This window comes from Eumetopias jubatus, unplaced genomic scaffold (genome assembly GCF_037043125.1).
Source record: "Eumetopias jubatus isolate StellerSeaLion01/CBP00866 unplaced genomic scaffold, mEumJub1_p1.0 scaffold_13, whole genome shotgun sequence".
Lineage (NCBI taxonomy): Eukaryota > Metazoa > Chordata > Mammalia > Carnivora > Otariidae > Eumetopias > Eumetopias jubatus.
The window spans coordinates 26624727-26650263 of NW_028274819.1; the positions used below are offsets into that span (position 1 = coordinate 26624727).

General features: G+C 41.5%; 1 protein-coding gene across 1 annotated transcript in view; it reads right to left on the bottom strand.

Moving 5' to 3' along the window:
* Nucleotides 1–25537, bottom strand: part of CAT (catalase) — a 36989-nt gene that overhangs the window by 4945 nt on the left and 6507 nt on the right. The window contains exons 2-10 of the mRNA XM_028087707.2: nt 16811–16982; nt 15755–15865; nt 14653–14783; nt 14100–14204; nt 13158–13283; nt 10242–10433; nt 9433–9585; nt 6119–6257; nt 3190–3320 (exon numbers count right to left, since the gene is read on the bottom strand). Of these exons, the coding sequence (XP_027943508.1) occupies nt 3190–3320; nt 6119–6257; nt 9433–9585; nt 10242–10433; nt 13158–13283; nt 14100–14204; nt 14653–14783; nt 15755–15865; nt 16811–16982 (1260 nt within the window). The remainder of the gene's footprint in view (nt 1–3189; nt 3321–6118; nt 6258–9432; nt 9586–10241; nt 10434–13157; nt 13284–14099; nt 14205–14652; nt 14784–15754; nt 15866–16810; nt 16983–25537) is intronic.

A 25537-nucleotide genomic window follows, 5' to 3' on the forward strand; every position in this document is an offset into this window, starting at 1 on the left:
TCTCAAGGGTCCTGGGATTAATTCCCTGTCAGGCTCCCCGCTAAGCAAGGAGCCTGCTTCTCCCTCTGCCCCTCCCCCTGCTTATGCTCTCTCTCAGATAAATTAAATCTCTAAAAAAAAAAAAAAAAGAGAGAGGGGCGCCCTGGGTGGCTCAGTCATTAAGTGTTTGCTTTCAGCTCAGGTCATGATCTCAGAGTCCTGGGATCGAGCCCCGCATCGGGCTCCCTGCTCCGCGGGAAGCCTGCTTCTCCCTCTCCCACTCCCCCTGCTTGTGTTCCTCCTCTCGCTGTCTCTCTCTCTCTGTCAAATAAAGAAATAAAATCTTTAAAAGTAAATAAATAAAATTTTTTAAAAAGAGAGAAAGAAAACTGACAAACACTATAAACCAGGGCTTTTCCCCTCTGCACATGACTGTTAATATTTATCAACATAGCACTCAATAAAACCCATATGAAATACTTGCTCTCCTAGAGATCTGGTTAATCTAGCTCCAAGAGGTTAACAAAAAAAGCACATGTACAAACACAAAGGTAAACAGCACCCCTATCTCAGCATGTGGACAAGACAGGTGCAACGTAAATAGTATGGAACCCTTACCCATCTGAGCCTGGCATCAGCAGTCATGCTGCTCAGGCAAAAGGCAAGCAGGGCTTGGAAGTCAAACTGAAGAAGTCTCCAAGGTGCTCTGATCTGCATATCCTTACACCTGGCTAGCAGCCACCAATGTACATACAACTCAGCTGCTCACTATAGGGGGACACAGACCCCACACACGGGATGGCTATTCAATTTTATTAGCCAGATAAAGATTCCAAATGGATTTATCAGCTCCAACACTCTAACCATAGACCTTTGATAGCAGGACCAAACTCTTTTTAAAGGAAATGTGATATTTTTACTACTATATACAAATTGAATGATTTTTTTTCTTTAGTAAGCTTTTTAAGTGTAACGGCCCTACAGTAAAGGGTACTAACCCTAAGTGTGAGGTTCAATGATTTTTCAGTGAACACACTACACAACCACCACCCAGATGAAGAAGGAACATCATTCACACCTCAGAAATCTCCCCACCAGAGTCCCTCCTCCCAGTCATTATCCCCCTTTCTCCAACTGCCTCCCCAAAGGCAATTCTTTTGATTTCTAATATTTTAAATGTGTTCTGCCAAATGTGCTTATCCAAGCTCTTGTTGAACATCTGGGTAACAGGAACAGTCTCGTACGTGTCTTCTGGTGCTCATATGTACACATTTCTATTAGGTTCCTACACAACAGTGTACTTTACTAGGGTCAAAAGACACACACGTGTAGCTTGAATGGATCCTGAGACACAGTTCTCCAAAACAGCTGAACTAATTTACAGTCACAGGAGAGTTAGAGTTGTTTCTCGTTCTCTCAACACTTGACTTGGCTGGTCGTTCTAATTCTAGACACTCCGGTGCATATGTAGTGCTATCTCTTTGTGGTTTTACTTTGCACATCCTGCTGACTACGGAGATAAACCACTTTTCTGTATGTTTTTCAGTCATTTGGATATCCTCTTTTGTGAAGTACCTGTTCAAGTCTTTGCCCATCTTCTATTCCTTTGGCTTTCTCTCACTGCCCTGGCGGAGTTCTTTACATATTCTGGACATGAGTTGTTAGTTAGATGAACTGCATATATACTCTCTTACTCTGTAAGCCACATATTATCTAAATTAATTTTTGCAAGGTAGTATTAGCTAGTTTAACACCTGAATAGGCCTCGTACAGGCAAAATTCTTTGAGAGGCAGGAATCGTATTATAATATACTTGGTATCATCCACATCACCAAGAATAATGCAGTTAACTACAAAAGGCTTTTAGAAGATGTTTAATTTCATCTAGATATGGTTTACATCCTACTATAAAGTAATTTCTTTTTTATATATACATATCTATGTATGCATCCCTTTCAAATAAAGATATCTTCACAGTGAATTAATTCATGTATTTAAACATCTTTTACTTAGAACCCACATTTATAAATTGAGAAACCAGATATAGTTCCTATTCTAATTTAAATACTAAGTTTAACACCAACCACCCAAATCGAACTCTAGCACAACTAGACTTTAATTTCCTTCTTCTCTTGTGTGAGGTCTAAGTTGCACTGGACACATTAATGAGGAGGCTGCTCTTCAAAGTCAAAGGGTCTCTTTCAGTGCAACCCCTGAGAGAACAGCACTCGGACAGCCATAGGTGATTGGAAAGAGGGTGGGCACTTGACCCGGGGCAGTTAACCACAGGCTGGCCAAAGGTCAGTGATGCAGCCTAGAGTGAAAAGATCAGTCAAATCAATTCGACTCCCTCTCTCCAGAATCTGATAGAGAAGTACTGAGAGAGAGAGTGGAAAAGGGTCCCCCCAAAAAAGTAATATATGGAGAAAGAAGCCACAAAGAAGAGTTAGGCCAAGGTCACAGCAAAGCCACAGCAACGTTAAAACAGAAGCTATGAGGTAGTGAGGAGGAAGTCAGGAGAACATGGTAAGAATAAACAACTGGCACCAAAAAATAGAAGCTGACAGGTAGAGAGCAGCAGAGTCCCATGAACAGTGGGCCCTACCCTACATTCTTGGCTACTGAGGCTCCTAGGGCTATTGTGAATCCTGTTCTAGTCCCTTAAATCTGGGCTGTCCTGCCTAGCTTCTCAGATGCAGTTGTACTTAAGTTTTATTTGCACATTTCTTACATTTCTATGAGTCCCTGTTTCCCCACTGGCCCCAACCTATAATCCCTTCATTAAAATTTAGGGGAACTGAAATAAGTTCCCATACCTTGTAGTGAAAGCGCACAGTAACACTTCAACTCCATCTAATAAAGGGACTGATTTATGATTAGAGATGTCTTCCATGAATTCAACATAAGATATATTAGACACTTTAAGAGGGGGAAAATAGGGTGGCCTGGGTGGCTCAATCACTTAAGCGTCTGCCTCTTGATTTCAGCTCAGGTCATGATCTCAGGGCTGTGAGATCAAGCCCTGCATCAGGCTCCACGCTCGGCGTGGGGTCTGCTTGAGATTCTCTCTCTCCATTTCCCTCTGCTCCTTGCCCCACTCATGCACGCTCTTTCTAAATAAAATCTTAAAATTGGGGGGGGTGGGGGGAAATATGTAGACATCGACAAGGAAGCTGATCAAGTGACTCCCATGGCAAACCGAGCTGGTACCTGAGTGACATTATCTTCGTCAGCACTGTTGAAGCGTTGCACGTCGGGAGAACACCGGCTGCTGTGTTGCATGGCACGAGGTTGCTGTTGCGGAGCACTAAAGCTATTGGGGTAGTAATTTGGAGCACCACCTTCAAAAGAAAACCATACAGATTCACTTAGGGAGAGGAAAAATGAATTAAGTCTACAAGCAGTCAATGTAATAAGATATAATTCAAGTGGCAATCACACACACGTGCATGCCTAGATATACACACACAATTTACATATGCAGGTCATGTACATATTATTTTTAATGTCTCCTATTTAGCTATAGGCAGGACTCAGATTCTTAGAGAATAATGCCACCTTCCAAATGCTCTCATGGGCGGTCTCACTCTGAGTTTTAATGAAGAGATCTCAAGTTTTCTTTAACACTTCAAGTGATCTGATCTTTAAAATCTTCCGAAGCTTATTGGTACAAATATATTTATACATGTTTGATCTGGCCCCCAAGAAGATGAGACCCAAAGATACATTTCAAATCTGAGAGTTTCATTTGGGCTTGGGCTCAATTCAGACACTGAATCACGGAACTCTTGGGAGCAACTGAAAGTTCTAGCCCTGCTCCTTCAATCTACAGACACATATAAACTAAGCCCTGAGATGTTAACTGCCTGCTGCAAGGTCACATGGTGGCTAGTGGTAGAGCTGGGATCTAGGATCTGTTTTGTCTCTTCCATTCCAGCACAGACTATATTCCCATTACACAACTCTATTTCACTATTCCTTCAAGGTTTTAAGATTCTTGGAGTATCTTTCCTTTATTGACTACGACTTTACTCAATTCTAGCTTCCCTTTCCCTTCCCTCAACAGATAAATAAAAAAGGATTGTTTTTTTAGTTTGATATTTCTAGTATGGCAGCACTCATTTATCTGGACTTATAGAAAAAATAATGACAAACGCAATCAAAACATATCTTCTGACTTCTGGAATAAATTAAATTTTTCATTTTGGCACATTTATTTTCCTAACTGCTTCAGCTAATGTTGGCTGAAGCCTGAATTACCTGAGCACATGCTGCCTAAGCACGAGTGGCCTAGAAATATCTTGAGTGTTTTGAACAAACCAATCTGAGGTTAGAATTTTAACCAGCTCATTGCCAGGATAGATTATGCAGAATGAATAATCAAGAGGTGCCTATAGATCACACCCATCAAGTGCATGTAGGAAGAAGGAGGGCCTCATACTATTATGGGGCCCAATTATTAGCCCTTGGGATTCATTCCAGGTCAGCAAAATGCTCCAACAACCAGCTACCACAGTGGTCTTCTGCACTAAGAATTAGTTCTTTGAAATGTGCCTATTTGAGTAATTTTAAAATTCTATCTCCAAATGAGTTCTGACCCTTCCTCTGGGAGTTGTCTTCAAGTCATTGACTGCTGGGAACAATTAAGCTCTTTCATTAAACTTCAAGAGCACAACCCAAATGCTCAGCTTATAAAAGTAGGTAAAGGGTGTGTCAAAATGTATCCTTAAGTAGTTTTTCATACACATGCCACCATAATGGTGAACAACAATGATAAACATGAAGCAAGTACTTATTAATGAAGTTCCAGAATATACATGAACCTCTCCGATACAGCCAGTCTCAGGAACAAAAGGACTGACAAATAGGAAAGGAAGAAATCACTTTAGAAAAAAAGTGCAGAAGACCAACACAGGAAATATCAGCTATGTTGGGCAACAGCACACCCCATGAGCTCTATAAACCTCAGGGAGCAAAAGTGCCGCAAACACCTGATGTAATCAGTTAGTGAGCAAGTAAACTTGTTTAATACATACAAAGGCCTAGTCATAATGGTAACAAATGCAAGGCACAAACTCATATAAACAAAATAATCTTAAGTCTATAAAAAATAGTCCCAGAGAAAACTGGCAGGAAATAAAGCAAAATGCAACAGTTGTGGCCTCTGAGTGTTGGGGCTGTGAGTGGGTTTTTCTTCTCCCCTTCTCTTCTTTCCCTTATATTTTCCAAATTTTCTTTAGGGCACATGTATTATTTGTATCAGAGAAAAGTAAACTTGGTTTGAATACAGACATCTATGGCTAAAAATATAAATCATCAGTGAAATTTCTGAACGGATCAATGTAAGCAGCCTATTACTAAAAAAAATGTGCCCAAATAAGAAAACAAAAGAAAGAAAATTAAGATCGATATTAAACTGGGGAGCATTAAAAGGAAAAAACATTAATCAAAGATTCACTAATTAAGAACAAGTAATCAAAAACAGAGGCTGTTTATACATGGCACCAAAGACAGTAGTTAAAAGAAAAGAAAATCATAAATTTGATAAATGAGCTCCAAAGAACAAAATACAGTAGAGTCTCATCTCACCAGCTGATTTACATGAATTCAACTATATTATATTCACTTTGAAAAAAAAGTGAGGGAGGATTCCTTGATTCACTCTGTCTCCCTTATTCTAACCTGTCCCATGCCCCGTTTGTTCCTCTTTGACCCCAGCCAAGTGCAATGGAAAACAAGAAACAGGAACTCTTGCACTTTTGCACTTCCAAGAGTCTAAGTCCTAGTGATTTAAGAGTGATAAGGAACTGCCCACTTTGTGAAAAGTCTTTAAAACCTAACCCCTAAGCTGAATGCTACTCTTCAACAGCCAGTGTGAGAGATCTTTCTCCCACGGTTATCTGATGGACGGCAAGGAAAATGTGAGATGGGAACTCTCAATAAAACATATCAAACAGATAAAAGTATAGAGTCTTCGGGCAGTTCAAACCATCCTTGCTTCATAGAGCAGACGGTCCCCTGGGTTGTCTTCATAAAGCAGAAGCCTGAAGACCACAGGTCTGGCAGGGCATCCTGCCCTCTGCTCAGTGGCGCCCTTGGCACCCCCCCCACCCAGGTAAATCAGACGTCTGAGGCCTACCCTGATTGTCGAGCACGCACATGGGGCCGTCACGCTGGTAGTTGGCCACTCGAGCACGGAAAGGACAGTTCACAGGTATCTGAAGATAGTTGGGTCCCAGGCGGTGGCGGTGAGTGTCAGGATAGGCAAAAAGGCGGCCCTACAGTTATAAATGAAACAGGCGCTGACTGCGTGCAGTCACACACACAGCAGAATGGTCTGTACACTTCATTCAAGCACAAAGCACTCTGTACAGTGTTACCACCAAACCGTGACTAGCCCCCCAAAAGAGCAAAGTTTCTTCTCTCATGAAATGAGTTCTCCCAAACTGAACAGTCCTTAATCTTCCCCATCATACAGCCAAAGAGCCACAAGTCTTCACACCTGTTCTAGGTAAGAACTTCTTTTTTCCCCTCAAATAACAAGTTAGTGCCCTGCCTTGTATTACCTCCTACTCTCAAGGATGTTATCACATTGTAAAATACATCTGCTAGAACCCCACTAACTGGAATCTATGTCCTCTTCACTGTGATCTGGCTTACTGCTTTGGGTAACGCTTTAAAGTTCATTAACACGATCTTGTTGAAAGGTAATGGAGACCATTGTTCATGACCATACAGCCACTATCACCCTGGGACGCTCATTAGTCCCCATCAGAGTGATTTCAAAGGTCCCCTACCTGGATCGCCACTTCCAGTCCCTCCTCCACCATCATCGTCCTACACACTCCTGCCAAAAGCATCAGCCTCAGACCTCACACAGATTATGTGACTTAACTTACTCAAAAAACTTGAAACATTTCCTCACTGGTCACCAAACGGCTAAATAAGTACAGCAGTCCTTCCCTGTTGTATGTATGGCTCCTCCCATGCTTTCTGGCATCAGAACTCACAGCTAACTGACTCACATTGTAGAAAGACTGGGCTAGGGACTGATATCTTGACTGCACCTACTAATTAAAGTTCTAAACACACTTTAAAAAAAAAAAACAAGACAGCACATTAAATTTAAAATATGTCTGCCATAGCCAAAATTAATACCGACAGAAATTACGGGATTCATTCATAAATTCAATTCACTAATAGAATTGCATGATTGCAGTTTATCATCTTTTCTCAGGATTTTCTCCCCAACAGTTTCAATGAAATGTCTTAGACATTTGCTTTTTGTTGTTGCAGAGAACATGGATATGATCTGTGGTCCTTTGCCCTGGAAGTAGGCCTCCACCCAGTGCTTCTTAGCTCTTCTAATTGTATGACTCAGTGTTGTTAACTGTCTCCAGGTCTCATTGTGGCCCCAGAGACCCTTGGTGACCTGAATTGTGAAAAGAATTTGGATAATATTTGTTCTTTAACCTGTTCCCTCAATACCAGGGGTATGCAGTTTTAGCTCTACCCATGATAAATTCATGCCTTGGCAAATCCCAATAACCTCCTTCACACGGTTCAGCTCCCTTCCAACCCCAAGGGAGGGAAGGTTGGATGCCCAGGGTCCCAGGGCTTGGCTTCCTTTACTCCTTTCAACACAAGCATTCTGCCTGTGCTCTGTGATCTGCTTGGCTTTCCTTCTCTATTCCCTAACCTCCAGTTCGCCAGCTGGACTGATTCTACTTGATACACACAGATCACATTTCTCAAAACTGAAGAAACCTTTTCCTAAAAGGAACAATTGTACAAACTTCCACTCAAGCACTAAAGTCCCCTCTGACCTGTGCTCAATGTACCCAGTCTTATTTCTTCTACTTTAGGAAGAAGTGACTGTTTGCAGTTTATATAGACCCAACATGGCCCACCATTGTGCCTATACTCAGGTCTCTCTCTTGCCCCATTTTACCTCTGTTGAAAACTGAAATCCTACCCATTCTTCAAAAGCCATCTCAAATGCTACCTCATTCTTGAAACTTTGTCGTCATCCTCCCAACAGACAAGATTTCTCCTAATTCAAATGGCATTCTGCCTTATAGTTATCTTGTGTTTTTATATGTTATAGCAGCCAGAGCAGTCTATCATCCACAGAGAGGTATTCAATTTCTATTAGTTAAGGGGCAGCTGGGTGGCTCAGTCAGTTAAGCGTCCAACTCTTGATTCAGCTCAGGTCATGATCTCAAGATTGTGAGATCGAGCCCCACATCAGGCTCCACGCTGGGCATGGAGCCTGCTTAAGATTCTCTCTCCCTCGCCCTCTGCCCCTTGCCCCCTCACATGTAGGTCATCTCTCTTTTTCAAAAAAAAAAAAAATACACACATATATATACTTATATATATGTTAAATCGAACTGAAAGCTAATAAAAATCTTATTTTCTATAAAGTCTTAGATGTTCTCAATGTCAAAGGAGAAAAGTTACTATTAAAAAAAAACAATGGTGGGGCCTGGGTGGCTCAGTCGGTTAAGCGTCTGCCTTCTGCTCAGGTCTTGATCCTGGAGTCCTGGGATCGAGTCCCACATTGGCCTCCCTGCTCAGCAGGGAGTCTGCTTCTCCCACTGCCCCTCATCCTGCTTGTGCTCTCTCTCACTCGTTCTTTCTCTCAAATAAATAAATAAAATATTTTTTTAAAAAAAGCAATGGAATCTTAGCTTGTCTCCATGGAGAGTGACACCTGAACCAGAGTTAGATGCTTCTATGAGAAGCAGCCGTCAGTCACTGTGGCCTGATCTCGGGTAATAATCTTTCACCTTTGTTTCATGGTCAGAGTCCAAAAACACAAGAGATTGATTTACTCAATAATTATTAAGCAATTATTTTCCTACTGATTTCTGGTCCAAAAAAGTATTTTTCACTCTTTCTACTCTTGAAAGAGCCTAGTGGACGATGATGAAAAAACAGGGAATGCGTAGGAACATTACTGAAACAAATGGCTAAATTAATCCACTGCCTTCAATCACTGGTGACATAAAAACCATCTCCAGTCTCTTTTTACAGACAGAAAAATTCAAGCATCACCATGGGATGGTGTACAATTAAAAGTTATATCGAACATTTAACGACATTCCCTCCCATCAATGACAGACTGAACAAAGAGTGCTTTACTCTACAAATACCTGAGGCATTTCTAATGTAACTTCTTTTAAATTAAGAGACTAAATATCAAAGTCTTAACATACTCTGAAATTTGCTTTATACTATAATATTGTAATGTCAGGATGCCTCAGTCAGACCCACAGGAACTAAGGACCCAGATTAATTAAAACTTAAGTGATGTTCTAGTTAATTCTTTATATAAAGGTCATGCCAAATTATAGCGTGTGTGTATGTGCGTGCGCTCACGCGTGCATGCACTCGCCCGTGCACACACCTGCACTCCTGCCTCAGAAGATCTCCATCCACCAGGCTTACCTGAAGCATTTTGTCAGGGCTGGGCTCAATGCCAGGTGGCATGTTGCTTGGGTCAAATGCCAACTGTTCAACCTCAGCGAAGTAATTAACTGGATTCCGGTTTAAGACCAGTTTACCAACTGGGATAAGAGGGTAGTCCTGGTGAGGCCAAACCTAAAAATAAATGTCATATTCACAATTACCAAACAACCAACTAAAAGAAATTAAAGTACTTATTAAAAATACCAGCTTTCCAGGTGCCTGGATGGCTCAGTTGGTTAAGCATCTGCCTTTGGCTCAGGTCATGATCCCAAGGTCCTGGGATCTAGTCCCGCATCGGGCTCCCTGCTCAGCAGGGAGTCTGTTTCTCCCTCTCCCTCTGCCCTTCCCCCCACCCGGCTCATGCTCGCTTGCTTGCTCACTCTCTCTCAAATATATAAATAAAATCTTTAAAAAACATTACCAGCTTTCTAATACAATGAATCTAATATAACAATAATTTTTTAATCCAATAAAGTGAAAAGAACTTAGGTGAGTGCACTGGTTCAATCTTTCACAACAGTAAATACTGACATCTTCCCTGGGCAAAAGGACATCAGCTGTTTCAAGATTTGTTCCCTCCTAATAATGATAGATCAAGCCACTTTGAGGAACTCAATGAACTCAGCAAACAGAACTAGAAGTGAGATCCATAGGCCAGGAAATTGCAAAGCAGCTGCATGGCATTTCATACATGACCTCACGATCGTTATGAATACTTGACTGGAATTTGTAAAATTAGGTACAAAGAGACTTAAAAAAGAAAACAATTTCGTTGTTAACAGACTCACCTTGGTAAGATCAAATGGATTGAATGGAAAGGTTTCCACCTGATTAAAAGTCATGACCTGGATGTAAAATGTCCAGGAGGGGTAGTTGCCTGTAGCAATGGCATTGAAAAGATCTCGCAGGCTGTAGTCAGGATCTTCCTGGGAAAGTCTCGCTGCGTCTTCAACGGAAAGGTTTTTGATGCCCTGGTCAGTCTACAGAATGAGAGAAAGCAGCTCAAACTGAAATGTATTGGCAAAGTTATAGAACTTTAACCAGTTATGCACTGAAGGATGATGAGTAACACAACTCAAACACTGGATTTTCCTTGTTCAAATCTGATACAAATAGGAATTCATCAACAAGAAATTCTACTCGGTTATCTTGATTCTTTTAAATGCTAAGGGAATCTGTATATACATTTCATATTTAAAATTAATCCTATATTTCCCTTTCTGTATCCTGTATTATTTGAATTTTTTAACCTTTAACATATAATTTATTTTCAATTTCTCACCCATATAAAGAATGTTGTACTACTGTCTTCAGAAAAGCCGAGAAATTTTTGGCATAAAATAAACATAATATGTACCACTTTAACCATTTTAAAGTGTCCAATTCAGTGGATTTTTTTAGAATACATCTCAAAATAAAGTTGCCAGATCACATAGTAATTCTACATTAATTTCTTGAGAAACTTCAAAATTGTTTTCCAGAGTGGTTATTATTTGAATTTTTATACTCATGTTACTTATCAAATCAGAAAAAAAAATCAAAAAATACTTTCAAAATAGGCGAATAATTTTTTTTGCATGAAGTAATTTTTTATTTCCCTGTTTTGTAATAGCTCAAATCAATTATTGAGATTGTGCTGGTTAGCATCCCTCTACCCCAACTCTCTTCCTTTTATTTCTTTTCAGAAATCACAGAATCATAGTTCATAGAGCTGAAAAGAACTTCAGTAGAGCCGCTCTGAACCAGTTAATTCTCTGCCTACGAGCAGGCAAAATTAGTATTCTGGCTTCCCAAGCAAGCCATGAAGACCCAACTAAGTTAGTCACTTTCACCAACACTCCTACTATCACACCATATAGTCCTTCAACAGATTCTCACCTGTATCTTATCCTGAAGGATCCCCACAAGCCAAACATGGAAAGATTTCCTCATCAAAGTCAACTCTGAAACTCATTCTACCACAGAAATCTCGAGTCTCTCTAGCCAGCAGCAAGATATGAACCCTTCTTACTGTCAGACCAGAAGTCACCTTCCAGATTTAAAAATGGAGGTCACCATCTGCAGATCACCCAGAGACCTAATATATTAAATTGTGCAATAATATTGCAATACCTTTCTGATTTTAACTTAATCCCTCGGGCTTAGAAAAGACAAGTCATAAATTAGAATAATCCACACTGATATATCCAAGTAGGTCTCAGGCTACCCCAGGGCCCTCTGCTGAACAGACCCATAAGCAATCCAATCCTTCCAGGATCATGGACAGTTGCTATTATTATCCCAATTTCACAGTGACAAAGCTGGAGCACAGAGAACTTTTAATAATATGACCACGTCAGAGTTACCTAGAAAAGGGAAAATTTGAATTCAGACTGGTCTGCCTGCAAAGCTACCACCATGCGGGTGCCCCAGACACAGTCATTTAGCCCTTGCTCTCTGTGACACAACACTGCTCCTTTTGGCAGTTACAAGCCAATGGGGCAACTGTTACTTAAAACTGTCCTCTGCCAAAGATTATATATATCCAAGATATAAGTATAAAGAGGGAAAACAGTTTTCCATGTACCTACATAAGTTGTTCAGATAAAGATTAAGACAAAACAGAAGAAAACAGGTCTTGGGTAGATACCATTAAGGAGACTATATTTGTCCTGAGTCCACTTCTGGGCTGTGCTTATTTTAGCAGTAGTATTTGGAAACACATTCTTAGGCCACCAGAGGCTTTTTTTAAATACCTTCTAGAGTTCTCTGAGAATACTGCTTACTGTAACAAATGCCAAGATCATAAGAGAGAGCTCTTTCAAACACTTCAGTTAATTAAAATGTTCTCAAAGCTTCCCCTGAAGGTAACTTATTTGATATATGATTATATGAAAGTAAATGAAAAAGACAATTTTTAGTTTTTTACATTTGTAACTGATTTTACTTTATTTGCCCTACTCATAATACACCCTCAATAAATGCTAAATAAATGGATGGATGAGTTTAAAAAAAATTAGGAGAAATGTTTCTGGAAAGATAGCAACAGATTGAAAGTGATGGTGAGGTTGGTATTACAGACAGGAATGCCCCATTTTTGCCATAGTCCCCTCTTGGACCAGAAAAGATATCTATGTTCAGGACCATGACTCAGGGCTAGGAAAGGCAAAGCAACATAACACTTCACTGTTTGCTAAGGCTTAATTCTAAGCTCCAACAAAGAAGTCTAGAAAGCTAGGCTAAACCTGGTAGAAATCTTTCACATAGCCTAGAGGCCTATATTATTTGAGCCCAAGTCAAAACCTTAAGTCTTCCCTCTCCAGGGAGAATGGATATTCACCTGCCAGCACCAGGAATATTAAACCAGAGAACCAGCATTAAATGAGGATTTCCCCAAATATTTACGCATTGCCCCCAGGGCCCAGAAGGAGAAGAAAGCCTGACCATTGTTAGTAGCTGTGTACTCCTACCCTCTGGCCACATGGAAAGAGGAGACCAAAGAGAGCCCACACAGTTCCCTTAACTGGGCAGCATGTACCTGTTCACTTGGGCAGAGCCAAGAGAAGAGTCATGGTCCAAGTCAACTGGACCAGTACCTCTCAGCCTTCAGAGTGGAGGTAAGGGAAAGGCGGGGAGGGGGCTTAATCTTCTCCCAATCTTCAGGAGAAGTAAAGAGATGTGGGTTGTAGGAGCCTTGTACCTTCTGTCCTGAAGGCAACATGTACCTTATAATGGAATTTGCAATAAACCACCTCTCCCTTCTCATTGGTCAGCTTAAAAGCATGCGATCCATATCCATTCATGTGCCTGTGTCCATCTGGAATCCCTCGATCACTGAACAAGAAGGAAACCTAAGGAACAGAAAAATAAATCCTAAAATTTTCCAGTTTCAATCAAAACATCCTAGATTTTTAAAAGATATTCCTAAGTTTCCAAAGAATCTCTTAATGACATGGAACACACTAAGCAAGTTCCCATAGGAAAGATTATCATTAGTATCATTTATACAAAATAACAAGAATTTTAAAGCAGAATGATATGTAAACCATTAACTCATGGCTCAGAATTCAATAAAGATAAGCCAAAACAAATCTGAAAAGTAGCCTACCTTACTACTCAAAATCTATTTTAACAGTAAATATGTTTGGTAACACTTCTCCCTTCTTTCCCTAATACAAAGAGCTTTACTTCGTACTAGAGATTTTAATCCTTGATATTGTTAAATATCAATTGATAATGTTTCTAGTATCACTTAAGGGCTATGAATGGGGGAAGATTAACAAAATCAGTCATTATAAAACTCTTCAGGGTCAAGAAATCTGAGGAAGCCTCCCAAAAAGAAAGTCAGAGGGGGCCTCGGTGGCTCAGTCGTTAAGCATCTGTCTTTGGCTCAGGTCATGATCCTGGAGTCCTGGGATCGAGCCCCACCCCACATCGGGCTCCCTGGTCAGCGGGAAGCCTGCTTCTCCCTCTCCCACTCCCCCTGCTTGTGTTCCTCCTCTCGCTGTGTCTCTCTCTGTCAAAGAAATAAATAAAATCTTTAAAAAAAAAAAAAAGAAAGTCAGAAACCAAGTCCAATGAGATATAGCTAGAGCTGTTTGAGAAACACATGATGAGGCATAGTTCAGGTGGAACATTATCATAGAGTGAAAAAGAAGAGTTCCCACCTGATGCAGAGACTCAGGGCGTAGGCTCCAGAAGTCCCAGACCATGTCCGGATCCCTCAGGTGTGTTTGAGGGTTTCTCTTTTGACTATGGATAAAGGATGGAAACTAAACAGAAAAAGAGAAAAAAATCCCAAAACTAAGTTTATAGAATCCTGGTGTCTTACACTATACATTGCCTACTAGATTATAACTCGGAACAAGATAATCCTAGAATGTTACACTGCCAAAGCCTAAAATGAAATTTACCCTCTACATGTTTCCAAGGCAAAGTGCCTCTTTTTATTAATCCTCTAGACTCTACAAGGAAAACTGGACTATTCCCAGGAAGTCAGTGAATCTTGAAATGCCAAACTGAAGATCAACGGTAACTGTTATTTGATCTTATAAAAGGATATTAAATACAGAAAAATGTGCTTAAAAAGGCAATCCAGCCAACCCAAATTCCCTTCTTTCTGCTTTCCCCAGGGCTTCTCCTCAAATGCCAGTCAATACAGAGTGTTTGAAATCAATTTAAATCAAACATTTGTAGAGTGCAATATACTTTATCACCTACCAATATGGGATCCCTGACGAAGAAAATGGGGGTGTTATTTCCAACAAGATCCCAATTACCATCCTCTGTGTAAAATTTCACTGCAAACCCACGAGGGTCACGAACTGTGTCAGCTGAGCCTGACTCTCCAGCTAGAAAATTCAAATGGGAAAAATGAAGCATAAGCCAGAGTACCTGGCATCCAAGAAATGTAAAGTCATAAAGAAACACTGGGATCCATCCTTTCTAATCTACTTCCTCGAAGGAAGTCAGATATTTAAGTGCCTGGGTTATTATTTCTACCATCTACCAGCTAATTCAGTCTACCAATGAAACAAAAGAACTGAGAATAATAAGAGAGTACATAACTGTAAAAGCAGAAAAGATTAGCCATTTAACACAAGACAGCTTTGTTTAAACAGGTAATGAAAATTTAAATTAAAATAAAGGAAGAAAATAATTATAAAGATTAAGAAAGTAAACAAGGAGAATAAGTGAATCGTTAAAATTATGAGGTTAATATTAAGAAAATGAGTGAAAATGTAGATTCTTATTCTTAATGTCATTTATTTTTGCATCCACAGTATTTTAAAATGCACAAACACAGAGTGAAGAGAAATGGAATTAATCGTGCGTTGTGGGGTGCTGAGATGTAGCATGATAGATCTAATACATACTAGCGCTACTGAAAAAAATAGAAATAACCCCATCGTGCAGTGTAGATCTACAGATGAGATTACAGCTAATGTCTGTAAAGCATCTAACCATGGGTGCCATAGAGTTAATTCCCAATAAAGGGCAGCTATTGTGGTTGCTGAATAAGTGCTCCACTCTACGCTTTCATCTGAGGCAACCACTTAGAGGAAAGTTCCTTCCAAATGTCACAGAATTGTAGTGCTGGCCTCTGCCTGAGTGTGATTTCCTAAGACCTCAACAAACAGAATGAAAAGGAACTTTCTGCATGTCTCAAAATATTTTTTCTACTGTAAAACCTGGCTATCATTTGGAGAAGTGTTTTTTTCTATCTTCTAATACGCTTTCCTTGAAATGTAGTTATAAATGCCCCAAAGAAGGTACAGGGTTGAGTTACCGCAATGCCAGTCACGCAAACAGACGGACTTACCGACAGTGGAGAATCGAACCGCAATGGGAGTCCTCTTTCCAATATGCTCAAACACCTTCGCTTTGGAGTATCTGGTAATGTCATGCGTGACCTCGAAGTAGCCAAAAGCCCCTAATGAGAAAGATACAGAAATCCTCATCGTGAGACCATCGCAGACCACTGGGCCCTCAATAGGCATCTGGGTGACAAGAGAGACAGATGGTGCAGCACTGGCCTTCTGGGAGCTTCCAAGATTGACAGAAGGGAAGACAGATGCCGAAACACAAAATGATGGGGGCAAAATGCAAAGCACTCAGTGCTACACCGAGTGCTATGCAGCTGGAACCAAGAGGAAGGAGAGATGAGTGGGGCTGGAAGTAGCAGGTCAAGGCTGACCCAAGGACACAAGGGTCTGACCCAAGTACAGGAAGGACACAAGAGAAGAATAGGGGAAAGAGGAGAAAACACAGGGAAAGAAAGGATCAATTAAACACTTAGGAAGACACAACAGGCCAAACTACAAACTGAACAGTATACCAAAGCCCTGATGGAAAAGCCACACAGAAAAAGCTGGAGAAGATGGAAGGAAAAAATAAAGAAACTAGAAAGTTCTAACTGGGAGTCTAAGCAAGCAGCTAAGAGAAAAACATCTTCTTCCTTTCTATCAAGCTTTCTTGTCTCATTGAGTTTTCAGCTTTCTTTTAAACACCACCCTATGTTGCGTTTCTGCAATAAAAGCAAGATAAAAGTTTTACACAACTTTTGGACAAAAAAGGAAAAATCACCACAAACCCACCCCCGAACACAACTATCCTCAATTCTGCACCGTTCGCTCCAGTATGTATCCCCTCAGTGCACATCTAAATCTAGCTACAATTTCAGCATGCCCATGTCTGTATTTTCATATTTTTATTTCTTCACTAAAATGCACAATGGAAGAAAAGGAAGACCCCTTTCATTTTTACTAAAATATTTTATATATCATGTTCAATCCAGAGAAATAACCATCATTTACAAATTCCTCTCCTGATGGAGTTGTGAAACAATCCTTTTACAACAAATAAACATGGCTCTCACCTGCTCCTTTGGCATGCACGACTCTCTCAGGGATTCTTTCCCGGTCAAAGTGAGCCATTTCATCAGTGAAAACCACATCCTGAACAAGAAGGGGCCCCCGGGGCCCCGCTGTCATAACATTAAGCTTGTCTCCGACTGGGTTACCGGCGCCGGTGGTCAGGACATCAGGTTTCTAAGTGAACAAACAGAAAAGGACAAAGAGCACTGGAGAGTCAGTACAATCAAACCATTATTTACATTGGCAGAGGGCACACTGTTTTCCAATTTTTACACCTTCTGCTCAAACTCTTTTTAAATTTCCTGTGTCCAAGATGCTGAAATACTACAAAGATATGCCACTGCCTGAAATTCAGAGGCGGGTCTCAGAAATCCTTGAAAAATCTCAACACCAATCTGCCAAGAAATCTGCTCTGATGAGCAGAAAGATGGCTAAATTAGCTGCCAACTCGCTCAGCCCCTGCTCTCAATACAGCCACCGGGCTCCAACACAGGAAGCCCCCGGAGAGGGGGATCCTATGCACTTAACACGGAATGTCCAAACTGATCGTGAGAAGATGGTCTCTGGAGAGGCCATGCTGGTCAATGGTCAACTTGCAGCTGCTTTCTGAGTGCTACAGATGTTCAAGTGGGTCATCCCGGATAGCATTCACTTCTCTCAAGCAGCGGGGGCCCAGCTCTTTGAAACATCTCTTTCCAATTCCAAAACAAAAAAAAGTCAAAAAAGTCAATGGCTTTTATTGTCACTGAAAATAAATTGTTGCTGGTAAGATGGATTATAGTATTAATTTTCTAAAAATGTCAAATGTCCCTGAAATGGGATAGGTTATTTTAGTGTAACAAAGAATTAGTTTTCTCATCCACCCAGTTCTCCAGGATCAGTTACATTGGAAGCCTCCCGGCTACCCCTTCTCCAGAACGGAGCAGCAGCCTTTTTCAATAAGTGATCCTAAGCAGCTCTTAGCATCATCTTGGCTCACACCCTCTACTCCTAAACAGGGACAACTGCCTCTCCAATGTCTTCCCCTGGCCACTGGGAAACCAGGGGAGATGTATGGGGAAAGCAAAGCCAAGCCATCTCCATTCTAGGAGAACAACTCAAAAAGGTCTAGTGATGAAAGTCCATGGTACCAACTTCAAGTGCCCAGAAAAGCACTATGCACAGAATTCTCACAAACCTGGAGTGGAGTGTATAACTCTTCCTCTCCAGGTACACCTGCTCTGAATATTAAAAGAAGGTCAATACCTGTCTCTTCCCTAGAAGGGGATATTAGGAGGAGAGGGGTCACTTTAAAAACCATAAAAATACCATGAGCTCTTTGGGAAAATGCACTCAACAAGAGAGATCTTGGAATCTTCAGAATGAATAAACAAGACGCATACACCCACTAGAGTTCTTTTCGCATCGAAACGGGAAGAGGCCAACATGGAACCTTAGGGAAATCGTGAGTGCTGGCATCACAGAGCCTGGGTCCAACTTCCAGCTCTGCCAATCACCAGATGTGTATGTGCGAGCATAGTACTTGCTATTTCTGAGTCTCAATTCTGCATGTGCAAAATGGACAAGAAACAACGATCTCCAAGAGTTAATCCGCGGATTGAAAGCACTAAATTCATGCAAAATGAGGGCTCCAGGAGAGAAAGAGAAGAATAGGGGGAAGAGGAGAAAACACAGGGAAAGAAAGGATCGATTAAACACTTAGGAAGACACAACAGGCCAAACGACAAACTGAACAGCAGGCACACCCACGCTACCATTTTACTGGCTATGTGAAGTGATCTGATAGCAGAAGCAAAGCATTTTAGGTTTCTTTTTCTAACCACCATGACACGTGTGTAGGCATCCATTCAGACTCTCTTGCCCCATCCCTTCCTCATCCAGCAGCAAACTCTTCCAAAATCTAAGAGAGTTTAAGGGTCTGGTCAGCAGGTACCATCCAATCGTGCCACTCTCTTTTGAAGATACACATGTGCTAATACATGGGACAATGGATACTTTTTTCTTTCATTTAAAGTAGAAAATGAATCAGAAAAAGGAAGGGGGAAATTGTACAACTTCATCTTTGGTTTAAACCTAAAACTCTGAGTTTCACTGGAATCACCGGGGGAGCTTTTTAAGGCATAGATAGCTAGAGATTTCTGATGTAATTAGTCCCAGTGAGGCCTGGGCATCAGGATTTTTTTTAACTCCCCAGGTAATTCCTAAGTGAAGCCAGGATGAAGCACTACTGACTTCAAGCTTTGGGATGATCCACAATTAAAATAATAAAAGAGTCTGAGCAAACAATCTGTCCACACTTTACCATGCTCTTTTCAACACATAAACATAGCACTGAAGGAAATCTAAAATAAATAAATAAATAAATCAAGGGGACATCGCATAAAGGAGAGAAGCACGACAGAGGACACCAACAGGCTCCGGAAAAAGAAAGGTAAACAGGTCAGAGTTGTCATTTATGTCACTCATGAAAGCAGTAAGGGAACATCACACGTCCCCTCCAGATGACCAGGTCAGAGTGATATGGTCAAGAATAAAAACCAGACCCAGAGGAGGCACATGTATGGCAAGGTGGATGAACGGACGGCTGAGTGAAGAACTAAAGAATGAGAGGGTCTCTCCTGATGGCCCGGACCCGTGGAAAGCTGGGAATGAGAATGCTGGAATTTTCCGCCATGGGGCTTCCCTCCCACCCAATGCAGGAATGTCCTCCACCACACCATTCATTCTAAGAAGTGAACCTGGGTTTCTCCATTACAAATGTAGCATCCAGCCTCTCTTCCTTGCTCGAATAGATCATTGGTCCTCATTTTTAACAGCTTTCCTCACACATGCTAATGTGTATATAATCTGCCTTCCAAAAAAGTGGCAGAAAAAGCTTCAACAGGGTCAGCAACACAGAGGGAGTCCAAAGGGAGGGCAAAGACCAGGAGAAAAAGATCTCCAACTTCAGGGGCTGTTTAAGGCAACATTTGATGAGAGAACCCGACCTGAACTAAAGAGAGGAGAGTATTTCTTAGACGGCGAGAAGGATGTCATCCACTTGCTGAGAAGAAAAGAGTTAATGAAATGAAGCTGTATTAAATAAAATGAGCAGTGGGGATGGGGAATGGACCATGGAAAACAAATTTTTAAACATAAATTCTGAAAAAAGTGCAAGGCTTTAGAGAAACTTCTAGAAGATAACAATAGCTCGGTTTGAGCAACGGTCTTGCCTCAAAATGCCCTCTTTTCTCATCTTGATGTTATGAGGAAGTGACAATGGACACTCCGAGGCTAAAGTTTCCTCCTCACAGAACCCAAGACAAAAAGGAAAGAAAAGCAGTTATTTAATGCATCTGCTTGCCTTGAGGGACACTATAGTCCAAAAATACTACAAAAGAAGCAATTAAATCATCTCCCTAGCTTCCCTTTTCTACTCTCTAGGTATATTCAGAGTCAGGAAGAATACGTGCATTAAGACTTAGAGTAAATTCACCCAACAGCATTCCAAAAATTTTTAGGGGGTGCCTATGGTGTGTTAGGTGTTGGGGATTGCAGCAACAAACATCAACATTCCTGCTCTCATGGAGCTCACAGTCTACGGGGGGTGTTAAATGTTATATTTACAGCAGCAAAAGCTGACAGGTAGTTTAAATATCCAAAAATAGAGGAAGAGTTAATTAATGAAGTATTATGTCACCGTTAAGAATTTCACCCACAGAAAAATTTTAATAACAACGAAACCATCGTAACATTTAGGTGATATAATTATAGGTCATTTTAATTTTCTTTAGATTTCTATTTTCTTTCCTAAAATAATTTTTAAGTCAGAAAGTCTTTGCCTATATCTAATCAAATATCACAAGTTTTTCAAATTATCTATATTTTGTATTGACTTAATGAAGGCAATGTGATATACCTTCATGTCATAAAGTTCCTAAAAACATTTTTTAAGGTCTTATTTTATTTATTTCAGAGAGAGAGAGAGAGAGAGAAAGCGTGTGTGCACATGAGTGGGAGGGACAGAGGGAGAGAGAGAAGCAGATTCCCCACTGAGCAGAGAGCCCAACTCAGGGCCCCATCCCAGGACCCTGGGATCATGACCTGAGCCAAAGGCAGACACCTAATCCACATAGTCACACAGGCACCTCCCTAAAAACATTTTTAATGAAGGTACTATATCACCACAAGTGTCTACTTCTAATCACTTTTCTAATTACTTTCTAAAAACTCCCTAAACTATGCTTAATTTTCACTTGCCCATGTAAATTTAAAAACATGGAATTTTCATTTGGAGTTACCACATCTTCAGCTTAAAATGACTGCATAGAAAACAAAGAAGCATATGATAGACATGTAGTCATTTTTATGAGGAAAGTCCCTAAATAAGACTCCTCTTCTCCACGTTCTTTCTTCAGAGAAATAATTACAACTGAGAGGGAAAATTCTTCAGAGAACATGCCACTGTTGAGCACAGGCTCTTAAACGAATGTTAACTACCAGAGTTCATCAATGATAACATACACGATTTTTTAATAGTTTAAGATCTTTAAAACTGGGGTATGTCTTACCATCTGTGGCATCTTAGCAATGAGTCCTGGTTTGGACAGGCAGGGTTTTCTCCTTCCGAGTACTGTATAAGACACTGGTACATTTCACAGGGCGTGGCATCTCAGACTCAATGAAATAGGATGTTCGCTCAAGGCTGGGAAAGCAAGGTCTTAAAATCTGCTATATTTTCAAAAGCAGCTATACTTAGTGTGTAAATTCCTTTGTTAAGATTGATACACCAAAACTATGGCCACTAAGTGCTGACCGAAGAGAGGCAGGGGCGGAGGAGTGTGTGTGCCCGTCACCATGAGGGAGCCCAACATGGAAGAGGGACAGGGTGACATAGAAGAGACCAAGGACGGAGCACCGAGGGACAGCACCATCCCCTCACAAGGAAAGGGAAGAGGCAGCGAAGGAGAAAGAACTCACAAGGAGGCAGGGAAGAAACAGAGCCTACCATGGACTCGCGACTCCGGGACAGAGATTTCGGGACAGAAGCCAACAGAGGTACTTGCTGCACAAAGACCAATAGAATTGAGGACTGAAAAGAGGCTTCCGGTCTTGGAAACCTGGGGCCTCTGGTGACCAGTCCCATGACAGTTTCAATGGTAAGTAAAATAACAAAATGAGAGAGATCCAGCCACTGACCACTACTGACAGCGTGACTTGAACCAAGGAAAAGAGGACTCAGACGGGGAGCATCTGAGGTCCTGTAATAAAGGATTCTGACCATTGTGTCCAACTTTAAATCAGTGACACTGCAGGTTTAAGTGACAGTGAGCAGGCCAAGGAATGCGGAGGAGGGAAGGAAGCAGAGGTTATGAATGCAGTGTCTCTAGAACAGCAGTGAGAAAAGGAAGAGGGGAGGGGTGGCGCCGCAGCAAGAAGGCAGTGAGCACCCTGTGTCCAATTCCACGGTCAGCACCACGCACCAAGCACTGCGATCAACCCCACTCTAAATACAATGTTTTTGTTCTGGTTTAGGGCAAACTTGCAGCAATCTCCCACATTTTGAATACTTCTGAACTAGTAAGTGGAGAGCAGTCAAAACCAGTCCTCCAGGGCTACAAACCACCACAAAAATAGCCAGAACGGAAGACTTGGAAGAGGATGCCTGATTAGGGGAGTCCAGTCCGGTGAAGCCACTCCCAGCACCAGCTGAGAAGGACAGAGGGTCAGGAGGGGATGAAAGGAGAGAAGAAGGGGAAACAAAAAGCCCACAAACAGTGGGGCCAGCAGGCTCCCGACAAGGCTGAGGGCAGCAACAAGGTGCAGGCTTTATACGGATGCTAGGGGGGAAACAGCCGGAGGGAACAGTAAGTCTGAGCCTGTCTGCAGGTCAAGGACACAAAAAGCAGCTGTAGGGCACCTGGGTCACATTAGAAGCTCAACCGTCCCAATATGGACCCCTCATGGTGCCATCCAGAGGGTGCAGCATTAAGAACAAGGGTCCCTCAGGCACCCTCAGTTCAACACTCACTCATTCATTCCACCGGCATTGTCCCTGTCCGCCCCACCTCCCCCCAACGCCCGTCCCCACAGACCATAGAGGCTGCCTGGCAAGAGGAATCTCTATGTTCGGCACAAACAACAGGACGGGGGGCCCCTGCAGGACAGTGAGTGCGGTAACCCAGAACACGGCCACGCCCCGCAGCCTGTGCGCCTGGTTCTTGCAAGCAACAGACCAAAGAAACAACATCCCAGGATGCCAGCTCTGGGCTTTCTCTAGTAATAGGATAGAGGGTGGCCATTTCTGGTCCAAAGCTAACCAAGAAGGACAGAGGATCAATGCAATTGACAGAACTGTACAGAATTCCTAATTTCCCTTAGTAACTACCATTTCTGAAGCACCTGCCATATGCGAGGCTTTATCCTACCTACCTTTACATAAGTCACCTCACTTAAGCCTCCAATAATCTAGTGAGAGACGTTATTACTCTCATTTAATGGGTGATGCTGTATGATTGGAAAATTTAAGTGATTTTACACAGATTTCAATGTTGGGGCACCTGTCTACTTGTTATATACAAGTATGATGGGCAAAGAGATATCTTCCAACTTGCTATTATGTTGTTGTTGTTGTTGTTGTTTTTAAACTCAGATCACTTTAGAACTAGAATTTTTTAATGAAAGAAAAGCTTTTCATTGCTGGAGAATTCTAAGAACTCTCTCTCTCTCATGAAAAGCAGCATTTGTACCTGTTAAGATATTTACCTTTCTGGCTGACAACTATCCATGACATTTATACATGCTTCTCCTGAACCGAGAGAACAAAATATTTATAATTCCCTATTTGCTTCATTGTTTTTCCTCTCTAGACAGTATACTCGTTTTACATCTATATCCCTGACACCTGACACGATGCTGTTATCAACAAGTACACAAAAAAAAAAGGCTTGTGTGGGACTCCTGGGTGGCTTCATAGGTTAAGCATCCGACTCTTGATTTCAGCTCAGGTCATGATCTCAGGGTCATGGGATTGAGCCCCACTTTGGGCTCCGTGCTTGGTACAGAGTCTGCTTGTCCCTCTCCCTCAGCTCCTCTCCTCTCTCTCTCTCAAATAAGTAAGTAAAATCTTTTTAAAAATGCTTATGGATTCAACACGTGAATAAATTAAACTATGGACCAACACAAAATGGCCAAAAAAGATTATTTCTAAGTAGGAGAAGGAAGCAGCAAAAGTCTATCCCTCTCCATCCATCTCCCCTTCCAAAAATAAATGAGAAATATTTGAATTTATACCTTCAAATTCTGATCAAACATCTTTAGACAAATGTTATGAAAACTGCAGAAACTGGCAAAGAAGGACTTTGGCTTGGCTAAAACTGACACCATGATTAAAAGTAGGGACTCAAAGTAAAATTCCATTTTGGCTTTGCTCTTTCTAATTTTTGGCTGGAGTCTGATAAAATATTCTATCAACAGTTTCCATTTATTAGTGCCCTCTGCTTACAGAAGTTCCAAGAACTTACTAAACATCATTCTTCCATTTTTTGATTGACAAAGATCGGTAATACAGCCCATCCCTAATTTTCAATCCCAAAGGAGTCATAATGACACCTTCTCATTCTCAGAGTTCAACACAGAATATGCCTGATATTTTCTAGTAAATTATTGCTTAACACTCTATATTTATTCAATAAAGATTCATTAAGAACAAGGGTCCCTCAGGCACCCTCAGTTCAACACTCATTCATTCCACCGGCATTGTCCCTGTCCCCCCCACCTCCCCCCCACGCCCGTCCCCACAGACCATAGAGGCTGCCTGGCAAGAGGAATCTCTATGTTCCGCACACCTATGTACAGAAAACCAAAGACTGTCCTGGCCCTCAAATTTCTTTGGGGGAAAGGGGAGAAACTGGACTGCTCCAGGCCTCCTGGCCCATTCTGAGGGACTGGGCAATTTGGGAAAAGAACCTAGGCCTGCACAGGGCCCCCACCCTTCTCCCCTTTGGAAGCCAGTGGCCACAGGCAGTACATATCCTGCTCTCCCAGGGGCAGACCTGGTAATCTCCACTGCCTAAATGCAAGAGGTAAATTCAACACAGGGATGTGATCTCAGCAAGCCCTCTTGGCCAAAACTCCTAAGGCACATTCTCCAATCAAGCCTCTACCAGTAATAAAAGTAACACTTGGAACTCACTCATCCTGCTGACTCTTGATTCAGCTTGGGTATGGAATGTGTGTGTGAGAGGTCTTACTTACTAGACGTTCTCAAACCTCAGCACAACAACAGCTCAGTATGTAGGCATCGTTCTAAACTCTACCTGGGTTATCACATTTAATCCAGCTGTCTGAAGTAAGTCCTAGTATAATCCCCGTTATACAGAGAAGGAAACTGAGGCACAGAGAAGTTACACAACTTGCTCCAGGTCACCCACCTAGAAAAGGTCAGAATCAGAATTTGAACCCAAGCAAATTGGCTCAAGAACCCAAACTCTTAATCACAACACTACAGCATTTCTTAAAACAACAGAGCTAACATGTCCTGTATGCATTCTATAAGCTAGGTAATTGACATATATTAATTAACACACATGTATTACATAAATGAATCCTCAACAATCCTTCAAGGTAAGGAGAATTATTATCCCATTTTTAATATGGAGAAACCAAGGGGGAGGGAGGTGAAGTAACCTGTCCAGTAGTCAAGCCACAATCTGAATCCTGACTATAAAGCCTAACCCTTCACTTCTTCA